The 25,819-nt window shown below is 44.8% G+C and overlaps 1 protein-coding gene across 2 annotated transcripts; it reads right to left on the reverse strand.

The window, feature by feature from the left end:
• Nucleotides 1–837: 837 nt before the first annotated feature.
• YBX3 (Y-box binding protein 3) lies at nucleotides 838–25,291 on the reverse strand. Of its 2 annotated transcripts, XM_002722155.6 has the most exons (10): nucleotides 24,747–25,291; nucleotides 21,122–21,185; nucleotides 20,116–20,149; nucleotides 16,389–16,478; nucleotides 15,589–15,711; nucleotides 12,253–12,459; nucleotides 5,936–6,033; nucleotides 4,116–4,287; nucleotides 2,800–2,900; nucleotides 838–1,406 (listed from the first exon to the last, which is right to left on the reverse strand). In XM_002722155.6, exons 1-9 carry the CDS (start codon nucleotides 25,021–25,023, stop codon nucleotides 2,835–2,837), a joined length of 1,131 nt encoding a protein of 376 aa, XP_002722201.1. In that variant the 5' UTR covers nucleotides 25,024–25,291; the 3' UTR covers nucleotides 838–1,406; nucleotides 2,800–2,834. The 2 variants fall into 2 exon arrangements, with proteins under 2 accessions (XP_002722201.1, XP_008247619.1); XM_008249397.5 differs by lacking the exon at nucleotides 12,253–12,459.
• Nucleotides 25,292–25,819: the final 528 nt, after the last annotated feature.

Below are 25,819 nucleotides of genomic sequence, written 5' to 3' on the forward strand. Positions count from 1 at the left end.
GGGAAAGCAGCAGATGGTGGTCCAAGTCCTTGGGCCCCTGCAGCCACATGGGAGACTTGGAAGAAGCTCCAGGTTCCTGGCTGTTGTGGCCATCTAGGGAGTCAACCAGAGGATGGAAGACCTCTTTCATTCTCTCTGTCCCTCTCTTTGTAACTCTGCCTTTCAAATAAATTTTTTAAAAAATCCCTTAGGTTTGAAGTTCAAGAATGCTAAAATTACTCCTAACTTCTTCATTAATCTTAAGGAAATTAGTAACACTGGGGTTGGTGCTGTGGTGCAGTGGATTAAGCTGCAGCTTATGAAGCCACCATCTCATATGGGCACTGGCTCATGTGCTGACCGCTCTGCTCCACTGGGACAGCAGTGGAAGATGGCCCAAATGCTTCCGCCCCTGTCACCCACTTTGAGAGACCCAGATGAGTGCTAGGCTTTGGCTTCAGTCTGGCCCAGCCCTGGCTGTCACAGCCATTTGGGAAGTAAACCAGAGGATGGAAGATCTCTCTCCCTCTCTGTAATTCTGCCTTCCAAATAAATAAATACATCTTTTTTTTTAAAAAGAAAACACTGAATCTGAACTTTAAACCTAAATAGGCCATCGAGTCTACTCAAACAACTCACACCTACTACCCAACTCAGACATGAAATTGTTAATTCTCAGTTGTATACTTTTCCAAACACAGTTTTCTATGATCTCAAACTCACATATTCACATTTATTAAAAGGAATTAATTCACCTTTAAATGTGGCTTTGAATACACCATTCAACAATTTAAGTGAATGAAGTGGGGGAGAAAAGGTAAAGCATGGTAGGATACAAAAATATGCTCTGGTTACACATTTTTTCCTTTGAAGGGTAAAAATTTTTATTTTTGAGGAACATCTTACTGCACGTTTTTAAAAGAGTCACATAAGAAAGCAAAAATGTTATCCTCCCCTCATCCTAGAAATAAATAAGGGCATAAAATTTCTTTTTAAATCACGACACATGGAAGATTAGCACCAGCATCCAAAATGAACAAAAAAGGAAAAAAAAGCATTTACTATATATTTCAGATTTCTTTGGTTGGGGGTTCTCCCCATGTGGTATATTTCTTCTTTCAATTCATATTACCAAAACAGTAAAAACCAGGAACAAAATAGAAACCTAGTGGTTGCTGAAACTGGGGAGGTTGCTCTCTTATCTGTTGTGCAGGTATTCCCAGGGTCTCAGCTTGCTGGGAACACTGGCTGACATCTTCCATTTGCAGTTGTTAGTTTCTTAAAGGAGTAAAAGTAAACATTCAACTGTCCAAATCTTGGTTAGTTGTCCACTTTATTGCTTGGATGTTTCTTTGGTGTTGGTTTAAGGTCATGGTTTGCTTTTTGCTTCATTTCATTTTTAAATGGTCATTAATTCTTTAGGTCACCTGGAAAAAATTAAAATCAAACTTTTTCAATGACAAAGAGTCAAAAAATAGGAAATCAAGTTATCTGTTGTGCATTTAATTCAATAATCAAAATTTCAAAAGCTTTAAGCAAAATGTATATACCTTGTACAGATCTGTAAACTATTTATTAATGTAATGGTAACTGCTAAATTTTTAATAATGTTTACAAATCAGAAAGGCTGGTATATAAGAGCAAAAACTATGAAATTATATAAGATGAAATTACCATAATGAGGCTTTGTCAAACATATACCACTGTAACATCAATAACTCTTCCTAATCAAATATTTTAATGGCTACAACATATACCACAATTATTTAACCACTTCCCTAACACCAGACAGATTATATGTAGGAGAAATTATTTTTCCCTCAAATTTTCATTTTTTTTTTGCAAATACCTAGAAATAATATTTAGAAATAACTGATTCAGATGATGACCATGGAAAGTTCAAGCTACTCCGTAAAAGGCTACAACCACTTTTATTGGTGTGATATATACCTCTAAGTCAGCTCCTACAAACCTGAACAGGGAGCTTATTTCTAGGATAAATTGTTCCTGCTTGTTACCCAGTGACAAAATAAAATGTCTTCAGCATAGCAAATGTCTAGGAATGAAAAGCTGATTTAAATGCCAAATCATTACAAACAAAAGCAGATGACATTAAAATGTATAGTAATAATTGCAAAGCTTTATTTATGAAATTTTCACTTTTTTTGAACAATAAAACAGAGATTACACAGCCAACTATGGCATGAAAATACTCTACAACTGGTGTATAACTGAGTTGGTCTTTCAAGATACATTTTGATCCACATAAATTAAATTTCCATGATTTTAACAAGGCAGAAAATAGGGAGGAAGAAATGACAATGATAAAAACAGCAAGCGACCTTTATTCCCAAGGTTATCCTTTACCATGTCCTGTGCTAAGGACTTCCGACCTGCTACTTCACCAGATGCTTGCAACAACCCCAAGGTTAAGTGCAGTCAGCAATCCCACTATACCAGTAGCAGACACTGCTGAGGCAGTGGATAACCCAGAAAGGGAGAGCATGTAACAGAGCCTGGCTCTTACACATTATATTGCCCATCTGCCACAGGATTAACTTAGGTTCTCCCAGGAAAAACAAGCAACACTCCACTGTATTTTTCAGATAAGTCTCCTCTGGGTTAACACCACGGGCTGGGAAGTTTATCAAAGTAAAGTCGACCCCAGAGATATTTACCCAGCAAAACTGCTTTTCCCCCAACATCTCAACGGATACAAGGGGTCAGCAGAGATGATTCACAGAGCTAGTTAGATTAGGCTGTACCACTGTCAATTTCAAGGAACCATCACATCAAGAGCAGCCTGCCCCAAGCTCTTACCCTGGTGATGGTGAAGGTGCCTGGGGAGCCTGGTGTCACTCAGCACTGCTCTGCTCGGTCACTGGAGCAGGGTTCTCAGTTGGTGCTTCACCTGCCTTGGTCTGAAACACAAAACCAAGCCCCAAGTCAGAAATCAATCGATTCAGATGACCATGGAAAGTTCAAGACTAAAGGTCTTTTTCTTTTTTTAAAAAGGAGTTATTTTATTTATTTGAAAGAGTTAGAGAGAGGGAGGGAGGGAGAGGGGAGAAGGAGATAGAGAGAGGAGAGACAGAGAGAGAACTTCTATCCACTGGTTCACTCCCCCAAATGGCCCCAACAGCCAGGGGTAGGCCAAGCGGAAGCCAGTAGCTTCCTCCAGGGCTCCCACATGGGTGCAGGGGTCCAAGGAATTGGGCCATCTTCTGCCATCTTCCATTGCTTTCCCAGGTTCATTATCAGGGAGCTGGATTGGAAGTGGAGCAGCCGGGACGCTATCGGGCGCCCATGAGATGCTGGCATCACAGATGGTGGCTTTACCAGCTGTGCCACGGCACTGGCCTGACCAAAGCTCTTACAAGTGTGAATTTTCTTAACCATGAAGGAAAAAAAAATCACCACGCAAAACTTTAACTACTTTATGTACGAGTCAAAAATTTAGTACCCCTGAAGAATGGCTTCCAAGTGGCAAACACATACTGCTATTCTCCATAAAGTCTGCAAGATACAACTGCCTTCTGCCCATGGTTCAAGACCACTTTCTGTCTTTAAATGCTGGCATTTTAGCTGGAGAGCCCTAAATATTTAGTCATCTGCGTCCAAGATCAATACTGGCTTTGGCACTCATCGTAGCCCCTGACTTAAGCTTCCTGCTAATGCAGACCCTGGGAAGCAGTGGTGATGGTTCAAGTACCTGGGTTCTTGACACCCACGTGGGAGACCTGAATTGATTTAAGGGATCCTGGCTTTGGCCCCTGACTGGTTCCAGTTGTTGTGGCCATTTAAAGAGTGAGCCAACAGAAGGGAGCTCTTTATCTCTTTCTCTCTCAACAACAACAACAAACTTTAAAAAAATTAAAAAGAACTGTATAAAATATTCTTTCAAGTTCATGGCAAAATGCAATTAAAAGATAAATTTATTTTGGTGAAAAAAATATTTTAAATTTATACAGAGTTTTCCCACAAACTTTTTAAAGACCCCCTCAATCATGGATCTTGAGCAAAATGAGGTTATTTGTTGTGTCAGGTTATCATGGAACAATAGAGCACTTGATCCATGTGATCAAGGATAATCTGATACCACCCCCTACCCCGACCCCCTGACTGGCCGGACCTACCTCTTTGCCATCTTGTGAAGGAGCATTGGGAGGACGGGGGCGTCGTCGGTAGTTGTACGGACGCCGGTACCCACGGCGAGCAGACGGCTGGTTTGGACCATTGGCTGCTTGTTGATTCTCTTTGTCTTCAGCTTCTCCGACAGCTGGGGCGGGTCGTGGGCGAGGCGGTCCCCTGAAGCAGAGGACAAGTGCGTAGGATGGGGCTTTCTCAAGGAAATAGAGCTTGGTCTATTTTAAGGTCTAATGATCAGTATGTATTGCTAGATTTATTCAAAGATCAATGCAGCAAATGGAACAATGATTTGGTTAAAAACAAAACAAAAACTTGTTTTTTCACCAGCTGGCCTTTTCATATGAGCACATACTTGCAGTGAACAAACATACACTGAACACATGCTGTGTTCCTATCAGGCACTCTGACAGGCACCAAGAAAAAGAAAAGTGGTTTTGTATCTGCTCTCTGGACACTCTAGGGAAGACTGGGTATTAAACATGAGAAGAAAATATTACTGTACGTCACAGTCTATTCACATTAAATTTTTAACTGCACTGTTAATTCTGTGAATTAGCATTATTGCAAAAAAATATACATATGGTAAGTATTTGATCAAACCATATGGAAGCAATGGTTTATATTTCAAAATAGGTCAACTATGACTTTTCCAAGATCACATAGCTAGGAATTGACAGAGCTGGGATACACATATAACTACTACTGTCTCCTTTTTGTTTCATTAGAACATTTCTACCAGATCTCTTTTACCTTATCTGTAGTAATTAATCATTAGAGATTACACCTAAAAGCCTTTCCTAATTTAACCTGTTTACTCTCCTTTCATAAAGCCATATCCACAAATCTGAAGGCAATATAAATGTCATTCCGAAGTTCTACTTCATCTATTTGAAGCATAAGGTAAAGAACAGTCAAGGCTTATCATATAAAAAGCTTCAAAAGGATCGTAGCAGATCTACCTTAATCCAGTCTTCACAAGGGATGAAGCACAAAATAGCCCACTCCTTCACTAATGTTAGCATCAATCGTAGTAACAATATTTACTACTTAGTGAGGCTCACTATAGCAGCTGCCATTAGTCACCCTAGATGCATTTAGTACATTTCACCCTATGGGCAGCTACAGTGTATTTCTTAAATGTGTCCAGTTGGCACATCTGGTGACTGCAGCTTAGAGAACCCAGTAGTTATCCCAAGGACATATGAGAATACTTTAAAAGAATATGGAAAAATGGAATTACAAGATAAATTGATTTTGGGGAAAAACACTTTTAAAACTATATATATAGTTTTTTTCATAAAATGTATTTTTCATGAAATTTTTGAAGACTTTTTGAAGACTCCTTGCACACCACTAAATTACAGAGTGGGGATTTAATTATGTGCAATTTGCCCCATAGCCTGGTTAAACTCCTACGTTGGTCTGCCTCAGTTATGAAAATAGTCAGTATCCCAATAGCCTCTGACAATCCAATTTTTTCCTTCATTTGTACCATTACTACCATTGGAACGCCCATCAGCTACTTTCTACTTATCTCATGTAATAAAAATTCAGTATTAATTTAAATTGCATGAAAGTTAATAGAACACAAATAGTTTGCTTTCAGGGATACCTAAGAAGTCTGGTTGTTATTTAGGGGGCAATGCGACATACACTGAAGAGTGCTCCAAATCTCTGGCATACAGTCAAAGCAGCCACATCTTAGGATGACTTTATAAATCCCCAGCAGACCCACCATGCACTCCTCCACGCCAGCGTCACTCACAAGTCCTGCACTGGTCCTCAGCGAGGGGAGATCGTGCCATACCTGCGGTATCTCGGGCGGTATGTGGGATTTCGATGAACCGGTCCTGGAAGCTGTGCTCCCTCCGGGATCCCATCCTTCATCTCTCCGATCTCACCAGCCTACAGAGGGCAAGGAGGGTTGGAAGTGAGTGCCAGGCACAGGGTGTGGGAGATACAGAGCATCTAACATTTTGAAAGTTGGCATATTTCATCCAATTCTGGAAAGAAAACCTCTTTTATGAAAGGCAAGGTAACTTTACTACACAATACATTTGAGCAATGAGACCTGGTCAGTCATTTCAAACCCAGACCCACTGAGCCCTCCAAGAGGGATCCCTTCAGCACCACTGCCAGTTTCTACAAGGATTCTCTCACACCTCACAACGGCATGGCATTCAAATCTTAACCGCACTGTCCCCTCTGACTTCTTCCCTTTAGTTTTTCCCCCTCTTATCTGCATGTGTTAAATATAATATTTCAAGAAAACAGAGTCTATCTTCTTGATGATAAATTTATTTTAAGCTATAAATTAACACTGTATGACTTCAAGGGAAAGAAAGAACAATTGAAAAATACTAAGAGTGAGAGTTTGGTATAGCAGTTAAAATGCCACTTGGGATGCCTGCATTCTGTATCACAGTGCCTGGGTTCGAGTCCCAGTTCTGTTTTTTGGTCCCGCTTTCTGCTAATGTGCACCTCGGGAGGCAGCTGGTGATGGCTCAAGTAGTTGGGTCCCTGCCACCCAAATGGGAGACCCAGACTGAGTTCCTGGCTCTTGGCTTCAGCCTGGCCAATCCCCAGGTGCTGTTGAGCATTTGGGGAGAGAAACATCAAGATGGGAGATATCTCTTTCTCTCTTAAATAATAATTTTAGGATCAGCGCAGCACACCAGCCATAGCGATCATTTGTGGGGTGAACCAACAGAAGGAAGAGCTTTCTCTCTGTCTCTCTCTCTCACTGTCTAACTTTGCCTGTCAAATAAAAATAATAATTATTTTAAAAACTCTGTAATTCTTTACAGTTGTATCTCAATTTTCCCTCCTTTTCCCAAAACCCAAATCCTTTCCTCCTCCTCAGAGCCAAATACTATCTTCCATATTTCACTAAGAAAACAGAAACAAGTTGGGGCCAGTCTTGTGGCCCTAGCGGGCTAAGCTGCTTGCTGCCTGTGATGCCCACATTCCATAGGGGCACTGGTTCAGGTCCTGGCTGTTCCATTTGTGAGCCAGCTCCCTGCTAATGGCCTGGAAAAGCAGTGGAGGATGGCACAGGTGCTCAGGCCCCTGCCAGGCACATGGGACTCAGATGAAGCTCCTGGATTTTGCCTGGCTATTGTGGTCGTTTTGGGAGTGAATCAGCAGATGGAAGATCTCTTTCTCTCCCTCTCTTCCACTTTCTACAACTCTGCATTTCAGATAAATAAATCTTTAAAAAATGCAAAAAAGAAAAAAAAAAAAAGCACAAGAATTTCCATAATCTCTATCAACCTACCTGCAACTGCATTAATTTTTCTTCTTTCCCACTGCACTAGGTACATGGTCCATGCTCATATCCAGAACCAGGAATTAATTCTCAGGACCTTTTCAGCACACTTAGTTCCCCCTTCCTTCTCTCCCTCAGTATAAATGTTGTTCCTCCTCTACTGCATCACTTCCATCCAAGCACATAAACATGCAGAAATGGCACCCATCTTTCTCAACTTATTCTCATTATGAAACAGGCACAGACTTACAGGAAAGTTGGAAGCACTGAATGCAATCCTCAGACCCCATTCAAGTTTCACCCTTCATCCCAATAATATCCCTTAATGGCAAAAAGACTCACTGGGAGCATGCGTTGAATTCAGTAATACCTCTTTTGGTCTAGAACAGTTCTTCAGTCTTCACTTGGCTTTCGTGACCCTGACATGTAAGATCACAAGCCAGTAATTTGGCAAACTATCCTTCAATTTAGGCCCTTTGATGCTTCCTGGTGATTATATTTAACTTTTGCATCTTTGGTAGGGAAGTCACAGATGTGACCCTGCAGGCTTCTCAGTGCATCCTGTTAGGCGGGACCATCACTACCGATATTTGCTTTGCTAAGAGGTTAAGGTGCCCTCTGCCAGGGTCCTCCACTCTAGCTCCTTTCCTTCTTTGTAACTGATGAGAACTTTGTGGGGAAGTTATTTTCAAGATCTGTAAATTTCCTGTTCCTTGCCAAATTTTTCAGTATGTCCATTTATTTATTTATATCTGTATGGGCTCATGGTTTTCTATTTTATTCAATGAGTTATAATCTGTTGCTATCATTACTGGCCAATGGGAACCCCTGAGAGCTGGCTCATGTCCTACTGACATGTCTCCAACATTCTTGGAGTACTTCCCTTGCCTTCTGGAACAACAAGATGTTCCAGGCTTGTATTGTACTTTCTCTGTCCCCAGCTCTAAAATCAGCCATTTCTACACAGGAGCTTCTTTTATTTGGAAAATGGCATTTATAAACAAAAAACTGGGGGCCAGGTACATTTCACACTATTAAGGTATCCCTCCATTCAGTACAAAACTAATACATATGTGTCTATACATGTGTGTGAGTATACATAGCAAAAATGATGTGTTTAGTGTGACCAGAGCCACTTAGTGATTGTGGAGGTAACTGGTCAAGTAAGGGGTGAAGGAGGACGGGGGAGACTCACCACTGGAAAAAACAAACCAAACCCTTGCCCTGACTGCGCCCCTCCCTCCAGCTACTACCTGACTTCTTTGAGCTCCTTTCTGGATGCATATACCTCTCTTCCCTTTTAAGACTACCACCAGATGCCTCCTGAAAGGATGTGCAAGATTGCCTCTTCCCTACCCTGCCATCTCCCACATTCATTCTAATCAAATTTTTGTCTTTATCATCACTGACCTCCAAGTCGCCAAGCCCGGTGATCAATGCTCAGCCTAACTCCCTCTATTCATCCAGAATGCTTAACATTCTTCCTGGCTGCTCCTCCTCAATGCCCTTTGCCAGACAATCCTCATCTTCCTAATCTTTTATTGTCACAATGCCCAATCATAAGATCATAAGTTATTACAAATAATGATTACTATTATTGGATCACTTTTTCACCCACTTTCATCTTCTAGTTAATCCCACCTCCTGTTCTGACTTTAAATATGTTTTGGGACTCCCAACTCACACCTCCAATCCACTTGTGTGTGCCACTTCCTCCGCCATTCATGCCTCTTCCTGATACCTGCATGACTGGCTTCTCAACTTCATTTCATTCTCAAAGATCACTTACTGAGCCTCAGAGACTTTGTCAACCCCCATATCTAAAACAAGCCACTCCCTACCTCGTATTCTTCTCTCTACTTTATTTTAGTTTCTGTCTACTTGACAATGAATTTTCTATATGGGAAACAGACCTCCAGAAATTTTCATTTCTCTCTACAAACCCAATCTTTCTTCAATCTTCTCACATTTCTTTTTAAAAAGCAGAGCTACAATGTACTCCTCAGACCACACATTTGCTCCATCATCAACTGGTGTCATTTGGGTTTAAAACATCCCCTGAACCTCACCACTGAACTCTCACCGTCCATCCACTGCTGGCACTCTATAATCTATAATGATAGAGATTCTCTGCATTATTATAACCTATAATCTAGCCCACCGTCATCTATCCACTGAGAAACTATGGCGACTGTTGGCCCCTGTGGTCTAGTCTCCATAGGACAGTCAGGTCATTACTCTGCTACACTTCTCTCTTCAGATCCCTTTACCAGTCTATGTACTGGAATAGGGCAACAGTTCCTATCATGGTCTACCCAGCAGTCCTGACTTCCGCTAAGATCTTACCCTCGTCTTTCCTCCCTCCCTCCTCTTCTTTCATACTCTTCCAAACATGTGAGCTTCTCCTAGGTTTCCTGAACAAGCTGAACAGCTCTGTCCTCTGAAACTTTGATTCACAAAAAACGTCAGGCAGAAAGAGCAATTGCCTTGTGTAAAGGATGAGAGTCTACTAGAACAACAAAGGAGAAGTGAGTGGGCAGACACAAGGACTTTAAATCTTTTTCTAACACTTCCTACCCATGCAGCCTTAGGTGAGAGTTGTTCATTATGAAAAACACTCCTATCTCTTGATGTGCAACAAAAACAAAAACCACAGCCCATTTCCCAAGTCTGAACAGGTGGATTTAAAACACCTGCCACTCAGTAGATGCCAAACACCCTTGCGCTCTTCTACCATAAAACTCTTTCTTCAAAGACTACAAGTAGTTGCTGTTAGCTCAGTGACTGCTTCTATTTGACTTTCAAATATGAAAGAACTATTATCTTTAAAAAAGAGAAATCATCCAGTTACTGATACATCAGGCAATACTACACCCTCAGTGCATAAGGCAAATATCATGGGCCTGTATAGTACCATTTTTTTTTTTTTTTTTTGACAGGCAGAGTGGAAAGTGAGAGAGAGAGAGACAGAGAGAAAGGTCTTCCTTTTCTGTTGGTTCACCCTCCAATGGCCGCCGCGGCCGGTGCGCTGCGGCCAGTGCACCACGCTGATCTGAAGCCAGGAGCCAGGTGCTTCTCCTGGTCTCCCATGCAGGTGCAGGGCCCAAGGACTTGGGCCATCCCCTACTGCACTCCCGGGCCATAGCAGAGAGCTGGCCTGGAAGAGGGGCAACCGGGACAGAATCCGGCGCCCCGACCGGGACTAGAACCCAGTGTGCCAGCGCCGCAGGCTAAGGATTAGCCTAGTGAGCCACGGCACCGGCCATGTGTAGTACCATTTTAACCCTACTGTGGCCAATGAACTTCAGTGTTGTATATGGAGTTAAAGACTTTTCTATGTTAAAGACTTTAAACATTTCATCTGATAATCTTGAAATAGCCTAGTTATATGCAATAAAGTTTTAGGAATTTTTACGTGCTGCTGTTAGTTTTCTTACACAGACTTCTGAGTCACTGAACACCCAAATATTATGGGATGCATTTAAAAGTTTCTGAAAAAAATTGATGAAAAGATCTGAGATGGGTTTTACTTCAAATATGGATGGGGAATGGGCAAAGAACTAGATGCAGTTGCCACTGAGAATATGCACACATGGTAAAAATCAGTTTTTAACTAATTCTGTAGCTGGTGCTCCACATGACACTAAAGAATCACTTTGCTCTGAACCTTCAACTCTGAACATCAAATAAAAGGTTTTTTTTTTTTTAAGTTACAAAAAAGTTGTACTCTCAGCAAATACAATACACACACACACACACACACACACACGATCTAAAAAGAATAATCGTCTCAGGAAGGCACTACTAAAGCACTAAAAATAAATGCATGCTACAATCTCCCTGACTTTTCCTGCCCTCATTTCCTAGAAGCTCAGGGTGCTGCTTTATGAAACCTACCGTGCCTCACGGACCCACTGACTGCATATATGTATGCTTACTTGCTATTTTTAGCACATTTGTCAGGGGCAGCTGTTGAAGAGTAGAAGGGAGAAAAAAAAAAAAAAAACCCAGGAAGCAATGTAGAAAGAACACAGTCATGCAGGATTGGATATGAGAAGGTAGCAAAGCACAGACTGAACACGATGTTCAGGCAAAACATGTTGGGGGTGGGGGAGGGTGCATGTGGGGAACCTGACCAAGGACAGCGAGGAGGAAAAGGCTGCAGCTGGCGATGACCTGGCCCTAGTTTCCAAGTTCCCTGGGAACTGCAAGGTTTGTGCGGAAGGCTCACGTGGCACACAACGAATCCACAGTAGCTCTATTGAAAAATGCTTCACAGTTAAAAAGGGAGAATCAACATTCTCCACTCTCTTTTAGGCTTTCTTAAAAAACTCAGTCTCACCTACATCCAGTCCTTCATAAATTTTACTCATGTTTCAGGCTTTATGCCAAATCCTTTGTATTGTATCGAAAAGTCATAACCCCAGGGTGCAGGCAAGTAATACCCCCATGGAATGGAGGAACAACTCTCTCTCTCTAAAACTTGTTTTTTTCACAACCTCACCGATAATAAATAGCAGAGGCAGATGGCCAATCCAGGCCTGGTCCGACTCTGGCATCCAAGCCTTTCCACGTGCTTATCTGTCTCCCTACCTTATTCTGCTCTTCTGTAAACTTGAACGCTCACCCTACCCGCTAGGGTCCCCTACTATCAGCCTGGCTCGCCTGCTTGTGCCTTTAGAAATGCTACAGGGGTGACTGCTCTGAAAAAGCAGACCACAGGCCTGTCGGCTCAGCCACAAGCAAGGTTTTGTTTCCGGCAGCCGGTGTTGGAGAAGGAGGAGGAGGAGGAAGAGGAGGCAGAGAAGGATGGAAGGGTGAGGACTGCTGAAGACAAGTCCCAGGTGCAATTTTACCTGCATTCTGTTGGGATGGGGAAAGACCCGTGAGCGGCGGTCAAAGGTCTGTCCCACGTGGTAAGGCGGGAACCGCCGCTGCCGGTACTGAGGGCGGTACTGGGGGCGGCGCAGCTGATTCCGGGCCCCAGAGAACTGCCCGTCAGTGGCAGGGGGCTCAAATCCTTCACTGCTGCCGCTCCCTTCCTCCTCCTCCTCCCCAGCGTACTAGCGAAGCAAAGAAACAGAGATTCAGAAGAGGTTGCGGCAGGCAAAAGAACCAAAGACTACCATTTAGGATGCGTGTCACCAAAAAAAATAAAAATAAAAATAAAAACCTCCTCAAAGCAACAATTCTGTTACACAGACAAAAATGCATTTAACCCAGATTATCATTTGATTACCTGGGATAAACTACATTAAGACTCAAGTAGATTCGTGCAGATAAAATATCAAGAAGCAGAAAGGCAAGAGCAACCAAGCTATAATGAATTAAATAGTCTCCTAATGAGACCTGGTGAGTCTCAGTTGACTAACTACCCAAAGGATATGCACAAGGTTCGTAACATTTAACTCCTCCAAATATGTCTCTACCAACATTTATTATCCACTGGGGCACAGGCAGGGCACTGCCAGAAAATAAAACATATATACATATATGTTTTATGTTATCAACATGTCAGCGAAGCCAGTGTATTCTCATAATGCTAAGATGCTTCCTTGTCTCTGCTTATTCCCTTATGAGCATATGGTAGAGGCTTTCAGGGGCCCAAGACGTGTGGTCTCCCAGTAGATGAATGCAGAAGCAGATAGGAGAACCCAGCTATCTGCTATCACACCATACAGCAAAGACATCTGCGAAAATGCAAACAGCGATGCCACTCATCTCATTCAACTTAGTTGTTTCATTAAAAATGCTTTTTATGTTAACATATATGGAGTTATTATAAATCAATCAAATAATTTTAAAAACTAATTTTGGAAACAATAAATACTGATAGATATACACAAATAAAAACTTAAGACTTCTCAATAAAATATAAGCATATCCATCAGTAAATGGGTCCAAAACCCAAAAAGTTTGGGAACCATGAACCTATGGCACGACTAACCTTAAAGGTTCAGGAATTAAGTTTTGATTGTTCTTTAATAAATAGTACCAAGTCTTAACAATGGCAGCATCTAAACCTTATCAGCAAAGGAAATCACTGCCTCATTTTGTATTTTTTCCTGTATTTACACCTTTACAGCACATGATATTTTATATATTTGATATTTTAAAAAGTTAACCAACCAAACGTCCCTCAGAGAATATGATTTCAAACTTCACTTTAAGGGGGAAATGCAAAACCAAAGACAGTCATTATGGGGAGTAACTGTTGTTGTCAAAGGCAAATTAAAAACAATCACAATAATACCCCTTTTCTTTGTGGGAGAGGAAGTTATTTAAGCATTTTTCTCCAGAACAAGTCCCTATGCACAGCTCAGCTCAAAAACAGGAAAAACCTCAACTCTAACTACAGAAAAATCAAGCTTTTTTTTTTCATAAAACCTTTATCAAGACATGATCATAATCACATAAACATATTAGCATAGTAAACGTTAACCAAAACATTAAGTGTAAGAGTGGATAAACTTTTATTTTGGGGTGTTTTTCTGTGTCTCTGAAGGTTTATACAGCCCTGTCTCTGATAAGAATTGTATACAACGCTAGTCATGGTACCAGCAGGACAAAATATTTATTCAGAAGATACTCTCAATATGCTGTCAGAACCCAGATATTACTACAAAAAAAAAAAAAAAAAAAAAAAACCTTCACTAACATATACCTGGAAAGTTTTGAAATTTTTATTTCTAAATATCTTTTATGGGCAGGACTTCAGAATTTTCAGCTTTCAAGGAAGATTTCAACTTCCTGCATCAGTTTTATTTCTGAGTTTAGCTAGAGCTCTGTGAATCTGATGAACTCAAAAGAATCACCATGGGGGCCAGCAATTGAGGCATAGGGGGTAAAGCCACTGCCTTCTGTGCTGGAATCCCATATAGGCACCAGGTTCGAATCCCTGTTGCTCCACTTCTGATCCAGTTCCCTGCTAATGCACCTGGAAAGTCAGCAGAAGATGGCACAAGTGCTTGGGCCCCTGCACCCATGTGGAAGAGCTAGATGGAGTTCCAGGCTCCTGGTGCTGGCCTGGCTCAGCCCTGGCCACTTGCGGCCATTTGGGTAGTGGAAGAACTCCATCTGCCTCTGCCTCTGCTTCTCTGTAACCCTGACTTTCAAATAAATAAATAAATATTTTAAAAAGCATCATTAAATAAAACTACCATGGAGTGGACTGCAACAGCAGCTCACTTCTACCCCCGCCCCTCCCACAGCTCACTATTACCCTGAGGAGTGTATCGCTAATTTAGGCAGGGTATGACTAAGACGGGATTAAGAGCAAAACACTCAAGTAAGCAGAAAAAAAAAAAAAACTATCAAAAGTTAAAAAAGGGTAAGTAATTCTCTGCCTGCAGGTAACTTTGCTCTGCTGAGATTTTCCAGAAGTTCTTCTTTGAAGGATCTGAGCAGTCACGACCCTGTGCTCTTGAGTTTCACTGTATGGTGCCAATTCCTGGTTTTAATTCTAGAAATGTCAAACACTGATTCAAATCTAACAAGGTGGACTGGGTTCAAATACTTCTTTAAACGGAGCCTCCCAAGAAAGGGCCAAGCTTGCTTCTGAGCTTCTTCACCTGCAGTGGGACCGGACCAAGGTCCTGAAACTCCACAGAATACCTGTTTCTTCACTCTGCAATAAAGGGGAAATGCTACCCTACACAAAATGGCGACCTAACTGAGGTAAGTCGTTGAATACTTCTGCAGCCCGCGTTTTTGTTGCTGTTGTCTTTGACTGTTCACAAGCTATTCACACTGTTTCCCGACAAGCAAACACGGACATTCTTACAGGTCAACAGTGTCGGTGCCAAGCAGTGGATGACACTTTTAAGTTGATGATGGTCACCCACTCTGCTCTGCCACTCAGTGCCACATGACGACATTCTGGCCAAAAGGAGGATCCCAGTGCAGAGAGAGACTCTATGGCAACATTGGCTCTCTCTATGTGAATCTTCCTGTTCCAACATAATTCAATGCCTCTTACTGGCAGTCAAATACACCATCACTATACAACATCTGTATGGCAAATCTCCAGTGAGACCAGTACTTATGGATAAATTCTGGACATCAACAGTGTCTCTTCTGAAAATTTCTCCTGTCTCTAAGACAGGGCATTTATTTGCTCCAAACATATATACTTAATTTTTAGACACCAGACATTTTTCTATCACTGATGAGGAAGAGGAACAATGACGTACACTCCGGGGTGGTCCACGGCGTCTGCCGTAGTAGCCACGTCTGTACCGGCGCCGATCAGCTGCGTAACGACTCCCTTCTACAGGGACTCCATCTGGGCCGGTCACATTGGCTGCTTCTGCACCCTGGGAAAAAAAAAAAACAAACACGGATGGCTTCAAAATTAAAAAGAAGCAAACACACACACACTCACACACACAGAGCTAGCCTTGGGCTAGAGCAGAAGCCTGGCAGGACATAGTACGGATTCCTGCTGTGATCTCAAAAACAGACCCGAGTTTTAACAAAGGGAAGGTGCCTGCTGATGTCCTGGTTTGAATGTATGTGGCTTGTTTGATCACACAGCTTAAGCTTTGCTGTCTTGTCAGGATACGCCAAATTCAACAGCAGTAGGTATCTCTTTAAAGAAACAGTGGATCTAACACAATTGTAAAAATGGAAGTGATTTGAGATCAGGAGTATTCCTCAATGAAAGCAAACCGAGACACTGTTATCTTCCTAGGATACTTTGAAACTTATGTAGCCCTGAGAGGTACAAGGTGCATCCCTATGCGTGGACCCACTCATGTCCAGCACTGAGTTTTTGGGAGTGACACTTCTGCTGTACTACTAGCAATAGAAAGATTCTTTGATTTAGTGACACAGTCTTTATACCTCTGTAGATCTCCAACAATTTCTTTGAAACAGACTTAGGGTTCTTATTTTCATGTGGGTAAGTGGGTAGAATAATGCTTAAATATATACATATTTCACACACCAATTTGTAAAAGGCTCTCCAGGGAACAACACAGCTTCTGCTCACCTTCTCTCCTTCCACCACATCAAATTCCACGGTCTCGCCGTCGCCTACGCTGCGCAGGTATTTCCGTGGGTTGTTCTTCTTAATGGCAGTCTGTTGAGGACAGAAAATTGTACTTCATGCGTATTTTAATACATCACCCACAGACTTCATTCAAGTTATTACAGTGAGCTTGAGGAAACTGACCTACTGTTGCTTTTACAAATTTATCATTCTCTCACTTAGATCTCCCAAATGATAAAACAAATAGAAACGCCATAAAAATCATATTCCACATGACATTTTTAAAGAGAGAGTGCCCATCTGCTGGTTCAGTCCCCAAATGGAGGCAATGGCCAAGGTGGGGCCAGGATCCAGAACTCGATCTGAGTTTCCCACATGGGTGGCAGGAACCCAATCATCTGCGCCATCACTGCTGCCTCCCAGGGTCTGCATTAGCAGGGAGCTGGAGTCAGGAGAGGGATCTGGCTGTGGAACCCAGGCAGTCTGGTATAGGATGCAGGTGTCTTACTCATTAGAACAAATGTCTGCCACACACATGTCTTCATTGATTCATGTTATTCTTCAAAACACATCCTGCTTGGGGCTGGTGCTGTGGCGCAGCAGGTTAATGCCCTGGTCTGAAGTGCTGGCATCCCATTTGGGTGCCAGTTCTAGTCCTGGCTGCTCTACTTCTAATCCAGCTCTCTGCTATGGCCTGGGAAAGCAATAGAAGATGGCCCAAGTCCTTGGGACCCTGCACCTGCGTGGGAGACCCAGAAGAATCTCCTGGCTCCTGGATTTGGATCGGCACAGCTCCAGCCTTTGCGGCCAACTGGGGAGTGAACCATCGGATAGAAGACCTCTCTCTCTCTCTCTGCCTCTTCTCCCCCTTCCTGCCTCTCCATTCCCTCTGACTTTCAAATAAATAAATAAATCTTTAAAAAAACAATACAAAACACATCCTGCTAAGTGGATTACAGAGAATCGTGGGTAGTTACTATACATTCTGTTACATCCTGATCACTTCATAACATCCTGGATTTATTAGTTGCCTCAAATCTTTCTGCATCTCAGGCTCAGGCTCAGATTTCATCAGGAGGGAGAGAAATGCCATCAGGAGATTCTTACACAAGCACAACAAACATACATGTTAGGTTCAGAGGTTTGAGTGAACAAGAGAAACCATCAGCTGCTAACTTCAAGACATTTTTAAAAAAGAAGCGGGATGATAAAGAATACAAAAACAGAATTAAAAAAAAAAAAAAAGCCAATGGATGGGACCGGCGCTTTGGCACAGTGGGTTAATGCTCTGGCCTGAAGCGCCGGCATCCCATATGGACACTGGTTCGAGACCTGGCTGCTCTACTTCTGATCCAGCTCTCTGCTATGGCCTGGGAAAGCAGTAGAAGATGGCCTAAGCCCTTGAGCCCCTGCACCCACGTGGGAGACCGGAAGAAGCTCCTGGCTCCTGGCTTTGGATTGGCTCAACTCCAACTGTTGCAGCTATCTGGGGAGTGAACCATTGGGTGGAAGACCTCTCTTTCTGCCTCTCCTCTCTCTAACTCTGACTTTCAAGTAAATAAATAAATCTTTTTTTTTTTAAAAAGCCAAGGGAATAAATATTTCTGACAGAATGAGCAAAATTATCTTAGGAACCAAAACATGTTAGTGGCAATCTGGCCTCTCCCTCTCCTTCTCATTTAATGGATGAAAAATCACAAAGCTGACACTTAGGTGACTGCTCTGAGGACAGAACGCAAACAATCTGAGGTGAAGGAGGGAGAAGAGGGGGATTTATATCCCTAGACTGGATGCATATATTTAGTCAACATTCCCGCTGCAAACCATCCAGATGTCAATGAATCCCTGCCTGTTTCCTTGCTAATGCCTCAACATCTGCTTATGAACGGGCCTCTCCCTTTTTCAATCAGTGGAAGAGAAAGAATAATTCTTGCAACAAGTTTCCATTTCTTTGGCTGGTATACTCCAAATGGTTAAAGGGGCTCTGAGTTTCTGTGGAACTAGGTCAACCTTATTTTATAAAGCGATTAGGCATGTGTAATCCAGCCCTTCCCCTACTCTGAGTAGGAGGGAGGAAGGAAAAAAAAAAAAAAAGAGAGAAACAACAAACAGTGAGCCATGGAGCAGAGACCTCACCCAAGGAGGAAAAAAAAAGGCAGTTCAGGACAGGATATATGCGCACACAGCTCCAACACTCAGCCATTCCAAAAACAGCCCCTCCCTGCCGGCTCCTTCTCTTTTTTTCCTGTTAAACTGGGCAGGCCTCAACACATTGAGGTGACTCACTACTGGGCCTCACGGGGGCTGGAATCAGGTCATATACTCATAGGCTAATCACAGCTCTGGCCACCAGTACAGAAACTTGGGAGGTCCTTCACACTAGCAGCCCCTCAACATAGTCCTCACCCCAGGAGATCTATTCACCTCTAGGTGTGAGAAGCAAGGCTTCCTTCCAGTGTGCTGGGACTTTCAAAGCTGCTGTGTATCTGAACAAAAGAATCTGCTCAAATTATGTAGGTACCACTGACCGAGGTCAGCCTAGCCCATCAGAAATAGAAAGGCTGTGGTTTCTACCACAACTGAAGAGTATCTTTTTAGATGTCACTATCTCCAGAACCCACACCCCAACCCAAGCCGACACACAGGAGCCTAAAGACAGGCAGTGAAACCACAGAAAACTTAGGTGCTTGACAGGGAACATGGCAGGCACACATGCTGGCAACAGGGTCTGCCACTACACCTTCCTTGATAGCTGCTGTGGTGTTATCACACACAGGGGGAACCTGGAATACCTGGTGGAAAATGGACTTTCATGTTTATTCCGGGGCTCCAAATTTTGAAATCTATGCACAAAGGGGTCTTTAGCAAGTGCATGGAAAAATGTGTGTTGTGAATGAATGATGCATGGATTTCAAAAGTTGGAGCACCAAGGCAAATTTATCTGTAATCGCATTGTCCACAAACTTTTTTGAAGTACCCACCTATTTCAGATAATTCACTGAAAACTAAAAATACAGAAAGAGCAGAACTGACAGGCGTTCTTTCTCCTTAGCCTATTTTGTAAATCAAGCCCAGGATAAATAATAAAAGTGGCATCCTCAGCTGATAATGTTAACAAACACCAAGGCACCTGCACAGAGAAACTCACATTTTCCAAAAATATATTTTCTTTATTTCCATTTTCTTCCAATCTAAGGGGATGTGGGTCTACTTGGGCATATGCTAATCAGACCTCATTTTTACAGGAGTGAGGACTATTCTGGCAGGTGGAGGTTTTCTCAACCCCTGGATGCACACACCTGAACCACTAGCTTCTCTGTGCGTTAGAGCCATTCTGACAGAGGGGTTAACCAATACCCAGCCAGGCAAAAGACAGAGGAGGAACCGCATTGTCGGTAGAACAGGATGCCAGCATGGAAACAGAATTTCTTTCCTTTTTTCTTTTAGTTTTTTTCGCTAAGGATTCAATGGCTGTAAAAAATTAGGAAGTGGTCAACCGAATATTACTTCATTCAACTGCAAAAATAAAACTGTCTGAAAACAGGTAACACGATGGACAGAAGAGTTTATGTGCCAACCTAAAAATATAGAATTGAGCTCACAACAAAACAAACCTCAGAAGCAGCTGACAGCACAGTAGCAACTGACAAGACTTCTGGGAAAGGAACCACAGACTACAGACACCCCTCCTCACACAGGCCATGTCAACATTTACAGTCCCTCTTACCTGATGTACAAAAACATCTTCTTTGGTGTCATTTCTGTGGGGAGACAAAACACTCACAATTAAAGGTACCAGGTATGGGGAGAAACTGCAAAGAGCCTGGAATAAGAATGTAGATGCCAAGATCCCAAAAGCACAACATAACATTTTTGTTTATCCTCTCAACTCAGTTCAGGCTCCTACAATGGATCCTTCCCAAAAAGGTCAAACTCCACCAGACACCCCCCTCCCTCCCCATTACCCCAGTGCTCAGATCCAAACACAAAGAAAACATCCCCTTCCTCTCCTCTCTTTCTAAGCCACGTGGTCTGTAATCAGAGCCCTACATTTTCCTCCCAGCAAAAGCAAAGCAAGACAGTGAAAAGGACAGGGCACAGCTGGGAGCTAGGCTCCCCTTACACTGAAACTTAAAACAGCTACCACCTCCACCCCCGCCACCCCACCCTAACCCTCCCGCCCCTACTCCACCAAAACAGATGAGGAAGGAGGGGAAGGGGGAGCAAAGCAAACAAGGCTACCATGTGAAAACATCCCCATCCCGAGACACCCAGCAGCCTGCATTTGCTGTGCTCATTCCTATAGGGTTCAAAGCAAACACTACAGTTTTCTACACAGGACTTGGACCAGACCCGCGTTACAGATCCAGCCTCATTACTCACTAAGTTGTGTGACCTCAGCAAAGTGGCTTAACCAGTCCAAGACTCCATTTCTCCATCTGCAAAGTCACTGACAGGGACTCACTTAATCCTGAGCCCATCCCACTCCTGATTTTCTCTCTCTCTCTTTCTTCCTTTGAATGACCAGATTTTATGAAACCAGTTATTAGCATTCTAGAAATGCATTTTAATTAAACATTTAACAACCAGCAGCTGAGAAATGAGAATATTTACAGTGCTTAGAAATCTTAAAATTTATACAAGCCATTAATCCAGCACGTAAGAAATTTATGACTCCTGGCATTGCGACGTAAGTCTAAAGTTAAAACACGCAGAGACACATACACACGTACCGATTTATAAATCCGTATCCATTCCTGACGTTGAACCATTTGACGGTGCCAAGGACTTTGGTGGCTAAAACAGGATTAAGCAGATAAATTAGTATCTGACCTACAAGGAGATAAAGCTCATTATCACTAAGGTCTTGATAACAACATTAAACAAAGCGGAGACCGAGACCGTACCTAAGGAAACCACTGCAAGTTTAATCCCAAAATATATCAACAAAAGAAAATGGAGCAAGATGTCATAAGGAAATGCTTTTCAGAAAACTTTCTTCCTTCTTAAACTTTTAAGTCATAAGATAAGAAACGGTCATAAGTTTATACATTCTGTAGTAATTGAAAGGGAAAACCAATGCTGAATGCTCCCAGTGCCAACCCAGAAAAGTTATTAGTGTAAGAAGGGCCACAAAGAAAAGAGTGTAGGTAGATGAAGGACTTTTAACACATCACTTTCACACTTTGAAATATTAGGCAAACTTTAATGAGCAACAGAGTAGCAACTTGTTAATAGGCAATCTACAAAGACAAAAAGTAACTTGTCTAGTTGCCAGATGGGGGCCTCAATCCAGTCCTGCATTTGCCACTCTGAGACATGATGTAACAGGTCTTGTCAAGCCACAGAGACGAACTGGGGCCTTTGCGTCACTGTTCACCCCACTCTCTGCAGTTGGTGGGAATCAAATTGAGCATTTTACACACAGTCCTCCTCTTTAAATTTGGGTATTGCCTCCACTCTCTGACAGGAGCAGGGCCACTTCTTACAATGCCAGATTTCAACAGAATTCCTTGGGGGAGGGGGAGGAGGGAATCTAAACACATTGTAACTTCCAAGTAACCTGTACTTTGTAGATCTCTGTTTATCTCAACTATTTCAAATACTAACCTTGGACTCAAACGCAAATGTCAAATTCAGTACCTCTAGGAACATACCTATGTCTAAATTGGGCAAATTCATAAGGAAATTATTAAGACTCAATGAAACAGGAAATGTGACAACAGATTACCTTGGGGAAAAAGTTTAGCAGAGAACAGAAGTGACAATTAACACTAATCTCTGCTGTCTCTCTATGAAATACACAGTTTATCATTTCCATAGCTTTGGTTTTCAAATTCAAAACTAAAATAGTAATTAGACTTGCTCTACTGTGGGCAGGGCTAGCCCTGACTTTTGCTAGACTGATAGACTTGGGAAGTATTTTAGTTCTCTTCATTTAAAAACTTCTTTATGCCTCCAAGCACAGCCATTTGTCCACGTTGACCAAGCACTGTCTAATTCTTAATTCCAAACAAGATCTCTGCAGTGGAACTTTCAAACCACCCAGAGCCTTAAGTTAGAGGCCCTTCTGATCAGAGCAGCAGGGCAGAGGAGGGAAAAGAAGGCTGATGTTTTAGATGCAAACGACAGCAGACAAGGGGTACTTTTAAAAATAATTCATATGCTTTTAATGACCTAGAAACATATAAAAATAGAAACTGTTTTTAATGGGTAGCACTGTTTGGAAGAGCCACCTTGCCAGGAAAGGCCGCACTAAGAGCAGGGAGGAGGAGAGACCAGGAGTGATTCTCAAGTCCAGCTGCAATCCCAGCAGACGGCTAGCTTTATTCCCCACTGCACTTGAAGGAAAATTCCTAATTCCGCAAATACATCCAAGAAGTCCCGTGGCCAAATGCATTCGCACTTGTTGCTTTAAAACCACAAACCCCTTTCCCATACACAAATGGGGAAAGTGGGGACAGAGGCAAACCACAAAGTTTCTATAATGTTCATCAGAAGTTAAGTTCTAGTTCCCTTAAGTATTTTCCTTGGCCTGTGTGCTACACACTGACGCTCAGGCCGATCTGCAAGGAAAAAAAAAAAAAACCACTGGAATGAGAGTCTCCCAGAGCAGATATCCATTTCAGTCAGCACTGCGAGCACATTTTAGGTATCCATGTGTCTGCCTGGCAAAGGGCAGGAGACGGCAGAACACACCAGCTGGAGATGAACCTCCTTGAGGTGTCATGTAGGAGGCTGCCCCTCCTGTGAGAGTTGGAGGCCACGGTGGGAAGATGAAAGACATCCGACTCAGCATCACCAGAGACCTGGCAGAGGCTTAACAGCAGTTGGTGATTGAGCAAATTGACTTGTGCTTTATCTGTTTCCTTCATCTCAAGAGGATACCACCAACTTTCCCTATCTCAGAAGGCTGCAAGGATCCAGTGGAAAACTTCAAAATGTTCCTTTGTTCAGAAATGAGGTGTCATTCAAAACGCACCCTGACACTGCTCTGGCTAACACAAGGTTACCTCTCAGACGGTTTGCACAGGAAGTGTTCCAAGAAACACTTGCTGGAAACAAGATCACAACACAATATTCGCTAGATTTAAGCGACCGGCAGGCCTGCCAAGAAAGGGCTACCTTGCTTCTTAACAGACACAGGTTCCCGTTAGCAGCTTTGGCTGGGAGCGAGGCAAAGCCTTGGATAAACAAGAACAGGGCCTCTCAGTGGGGAACATTGGCTCGGTTCACGTTTTTTTTTTTTTTTTCCACATCATTCCCTCAACTTTCTTGCTAACAGGGTAGGCAGGGCTCAGGGAGGTCAGACAAACACGCTCCCCGCCCCGAAAACCACTGCAAACTTCTCAGACATATCCTGTATCCTGGTTCCCAAGAGTCAAGGATGCCAGCACACACCCTCGGGGACGCGCAAGCACGCACCACCCGCTGGCTTTGCACTTGCCTCTTCTGAGGCCTCCCCTCAACTACTGCCCGAGTGAGAGGAGCGCGCTCACGTACAGGACAAAACCAACTGCCACCACGCAAACCCTCAACTGGCCCCGGCCCCCCAAATCCTCATATCCCCCTCAAATACCTCCTCTTCCCGCTGCCCTCCCAGAGCCACAGGCCCAAGGCGGCCGCGTCTCCATCTGTACGTCCCAACTTCTGAGCAATTTTTTTTTCCCCAGCTGCTTCACCACGTGCGTCCCCAAGAGGGCACGGCCAGGCTCGGCGCAGCAGGGCGCACAGCGCGGGGGAGGCGGCCACAGGGCCGGGACCCGAGCTTCCCGGGCGGGATTGCAACACGTCCTCGCCGGCAGGCGGCCGGCAGCAGCATGGCGCCTTTCCCAAGCCCAAGAGCAAGGGCGCCGGGGACGGACACCTGAGCCTGCTCGGCCGGAGGCCCGGCCACCTCTCCCTCCCAGTCTCCATCTCGCTCCTTACTCTTGGCATGGGGAATCCTTCTGCTCACCCAGATCCAAAGCCGGGACTCCAAAGTCCCGGGCCCACGTGTCCGTCTCTGCCCTACATCCACATCCCTCCCCACCCCGCGCCCCCTCTCCCAAACCCTGGCATTCCCCCTCCCACTTACGGGGGTGGGTGACGGCGCCTGCCTGGGTGGCACAAATCACGACTCCAACTCGCCCGCCCCAGGACCAGCGGGGAGGCGCGCGGGGGACGAGGGGCGCGCACGGCGCAGCGCGCTCACCTGGCAGCGCCCCTCGGCTGGAGGCGGCGCGCCCGGCACTGGGGGATCCGAGCCCCTCCGGGTGGCGGGGAAGAGAGCCCTGGGCCCCGTGGGAAATGCAGCCAAGCTGCCCACACGCGACCGTCCGCCTCGGAGCAGCCCCTGCCCCGCCGGGCCTGACTCACCGAGAACTTTTTTCTCCGCGTCCTCGCCGCCGGCGGTGGCTGAAGAGGCGGGGGCCGCGGTGCCCGTGGCTGCGGGGGCCGCGTCCCCGCCGGGGTTTCCTGCGACCAGGGCGGCGGGCGCTGGCGCCGCGGCCTGGGGCGCGCCGCTGCCAGCCGGGCTCTTGGGCGCGGGGTCCTGGGGGGCCGCGGCGGCCGCCTCCGCCGGAGCCTGCGGGAGGTTGGTGGTGGTGGTAGTAGTGGTGGTGGTGGTGGTGGTGGCCTCGCCCGCCTCGCTCATGCCGCCTGCTCTGCTCTCTGCGGGCACCTCGGTGGCGGTTGGGCGGCGGTTAGCGCGGCTGGTGGTCGCGGCGGCCGAGCTCGCTCTGGGAGGCCGGTGCGGATCTCGCGGCGCGGCGGCGGCCGGGCTGGGGTCTCGCGGCGGAGGCGGCTCGAGCTCTCGGGCTGCGCGCACGCTCTTGGGCTCCTCGCTCGATCTTACTGCCCCAAAAATGGCCCCGCACAAGTTTTTCTAGGCGGCGCACGGGCCGGCGAGGGAAGGGCGGGCCGGGCATGAGGGTGGGGAACTTGGCTCCGGACTGGGGACGGGGCCTCATTAGCATTTAAAGGCGCCTGGCGCCCGGGCCGCTCCCCTACCCGCTCGCGGCCGGAATGCGCGGCCCAGGCAGCCGCGGAGCGGAGCGCAGGCGGCGCTGGGGTCCCGGTCGCTTTGCGAGGAGCCAGCGACCGCGGTTCCTGCCACCGCGGTTCCTGCCTGGGAGCCGGGGCAGAGAGGCTTCCCCCGACCTAGACACATCCCGAGCCTGGAGATTGAGCACAGGCGATCTGGGCGTGCGAATTACGCCGCGCTCCGCTCTCGCAAGCAATTGTTTTCCACTCCTTTATGTGGATTCCTTCGATGCCATTCGGCTCCAGAAATGATTCCTGGTCGAGCATTAAGAACGGAAATAGGGGCGGGCGTCTGGCCCAGCAGCGGTGGAGTCGCGGCTTGACGCCCCCGTATCCCACGTGGGAGTCCCCGGGTTCCAGTCCCAGCTCCGCTTTGCGCACCCTGAGCAGATGTTGGCTCAAGTGCT

This window comes from Oryctolagus cuniculus, chromosome 9 (assembly GCF_051225735.1).
Source record: "Oryctolagus cuniculus isolate XC-2025 breed Fujian yellow rabbit chromosome 9, ASM5122573v1, whole genome shotgun sequence".
Taxonomy (NCBI): domain Eukaryota; kingdom Metazoa; phylum Chordata; class Mammalia; order Lagomorpha; family Leporidae; genus Oryctolagus; species Oryctolagus cuniculus.

Coding starts and splice junctions, on each gene's coding strand:
- YBX3 (XM_002722155.6), bottom strand. CDS start 25,023: ATGAGCGAGGCGGGCGAGGCCACCACCACCACCACCACCACTACTACC. Junction 6,034..12,252: donor CCCATCCCAACAGAATGCAG/GTAAAATTGCAC, acceptor TGCCCTCTGTAG/GCTGGTGAGATCGGAGAGAT. Junction 4,288..5,935: donor TACCGCCCGAGATACCGCAG/GTATGGCACGAT, acceptor CCTCTGCTTCAG/GGGACCGCCTCGCCCACGAC.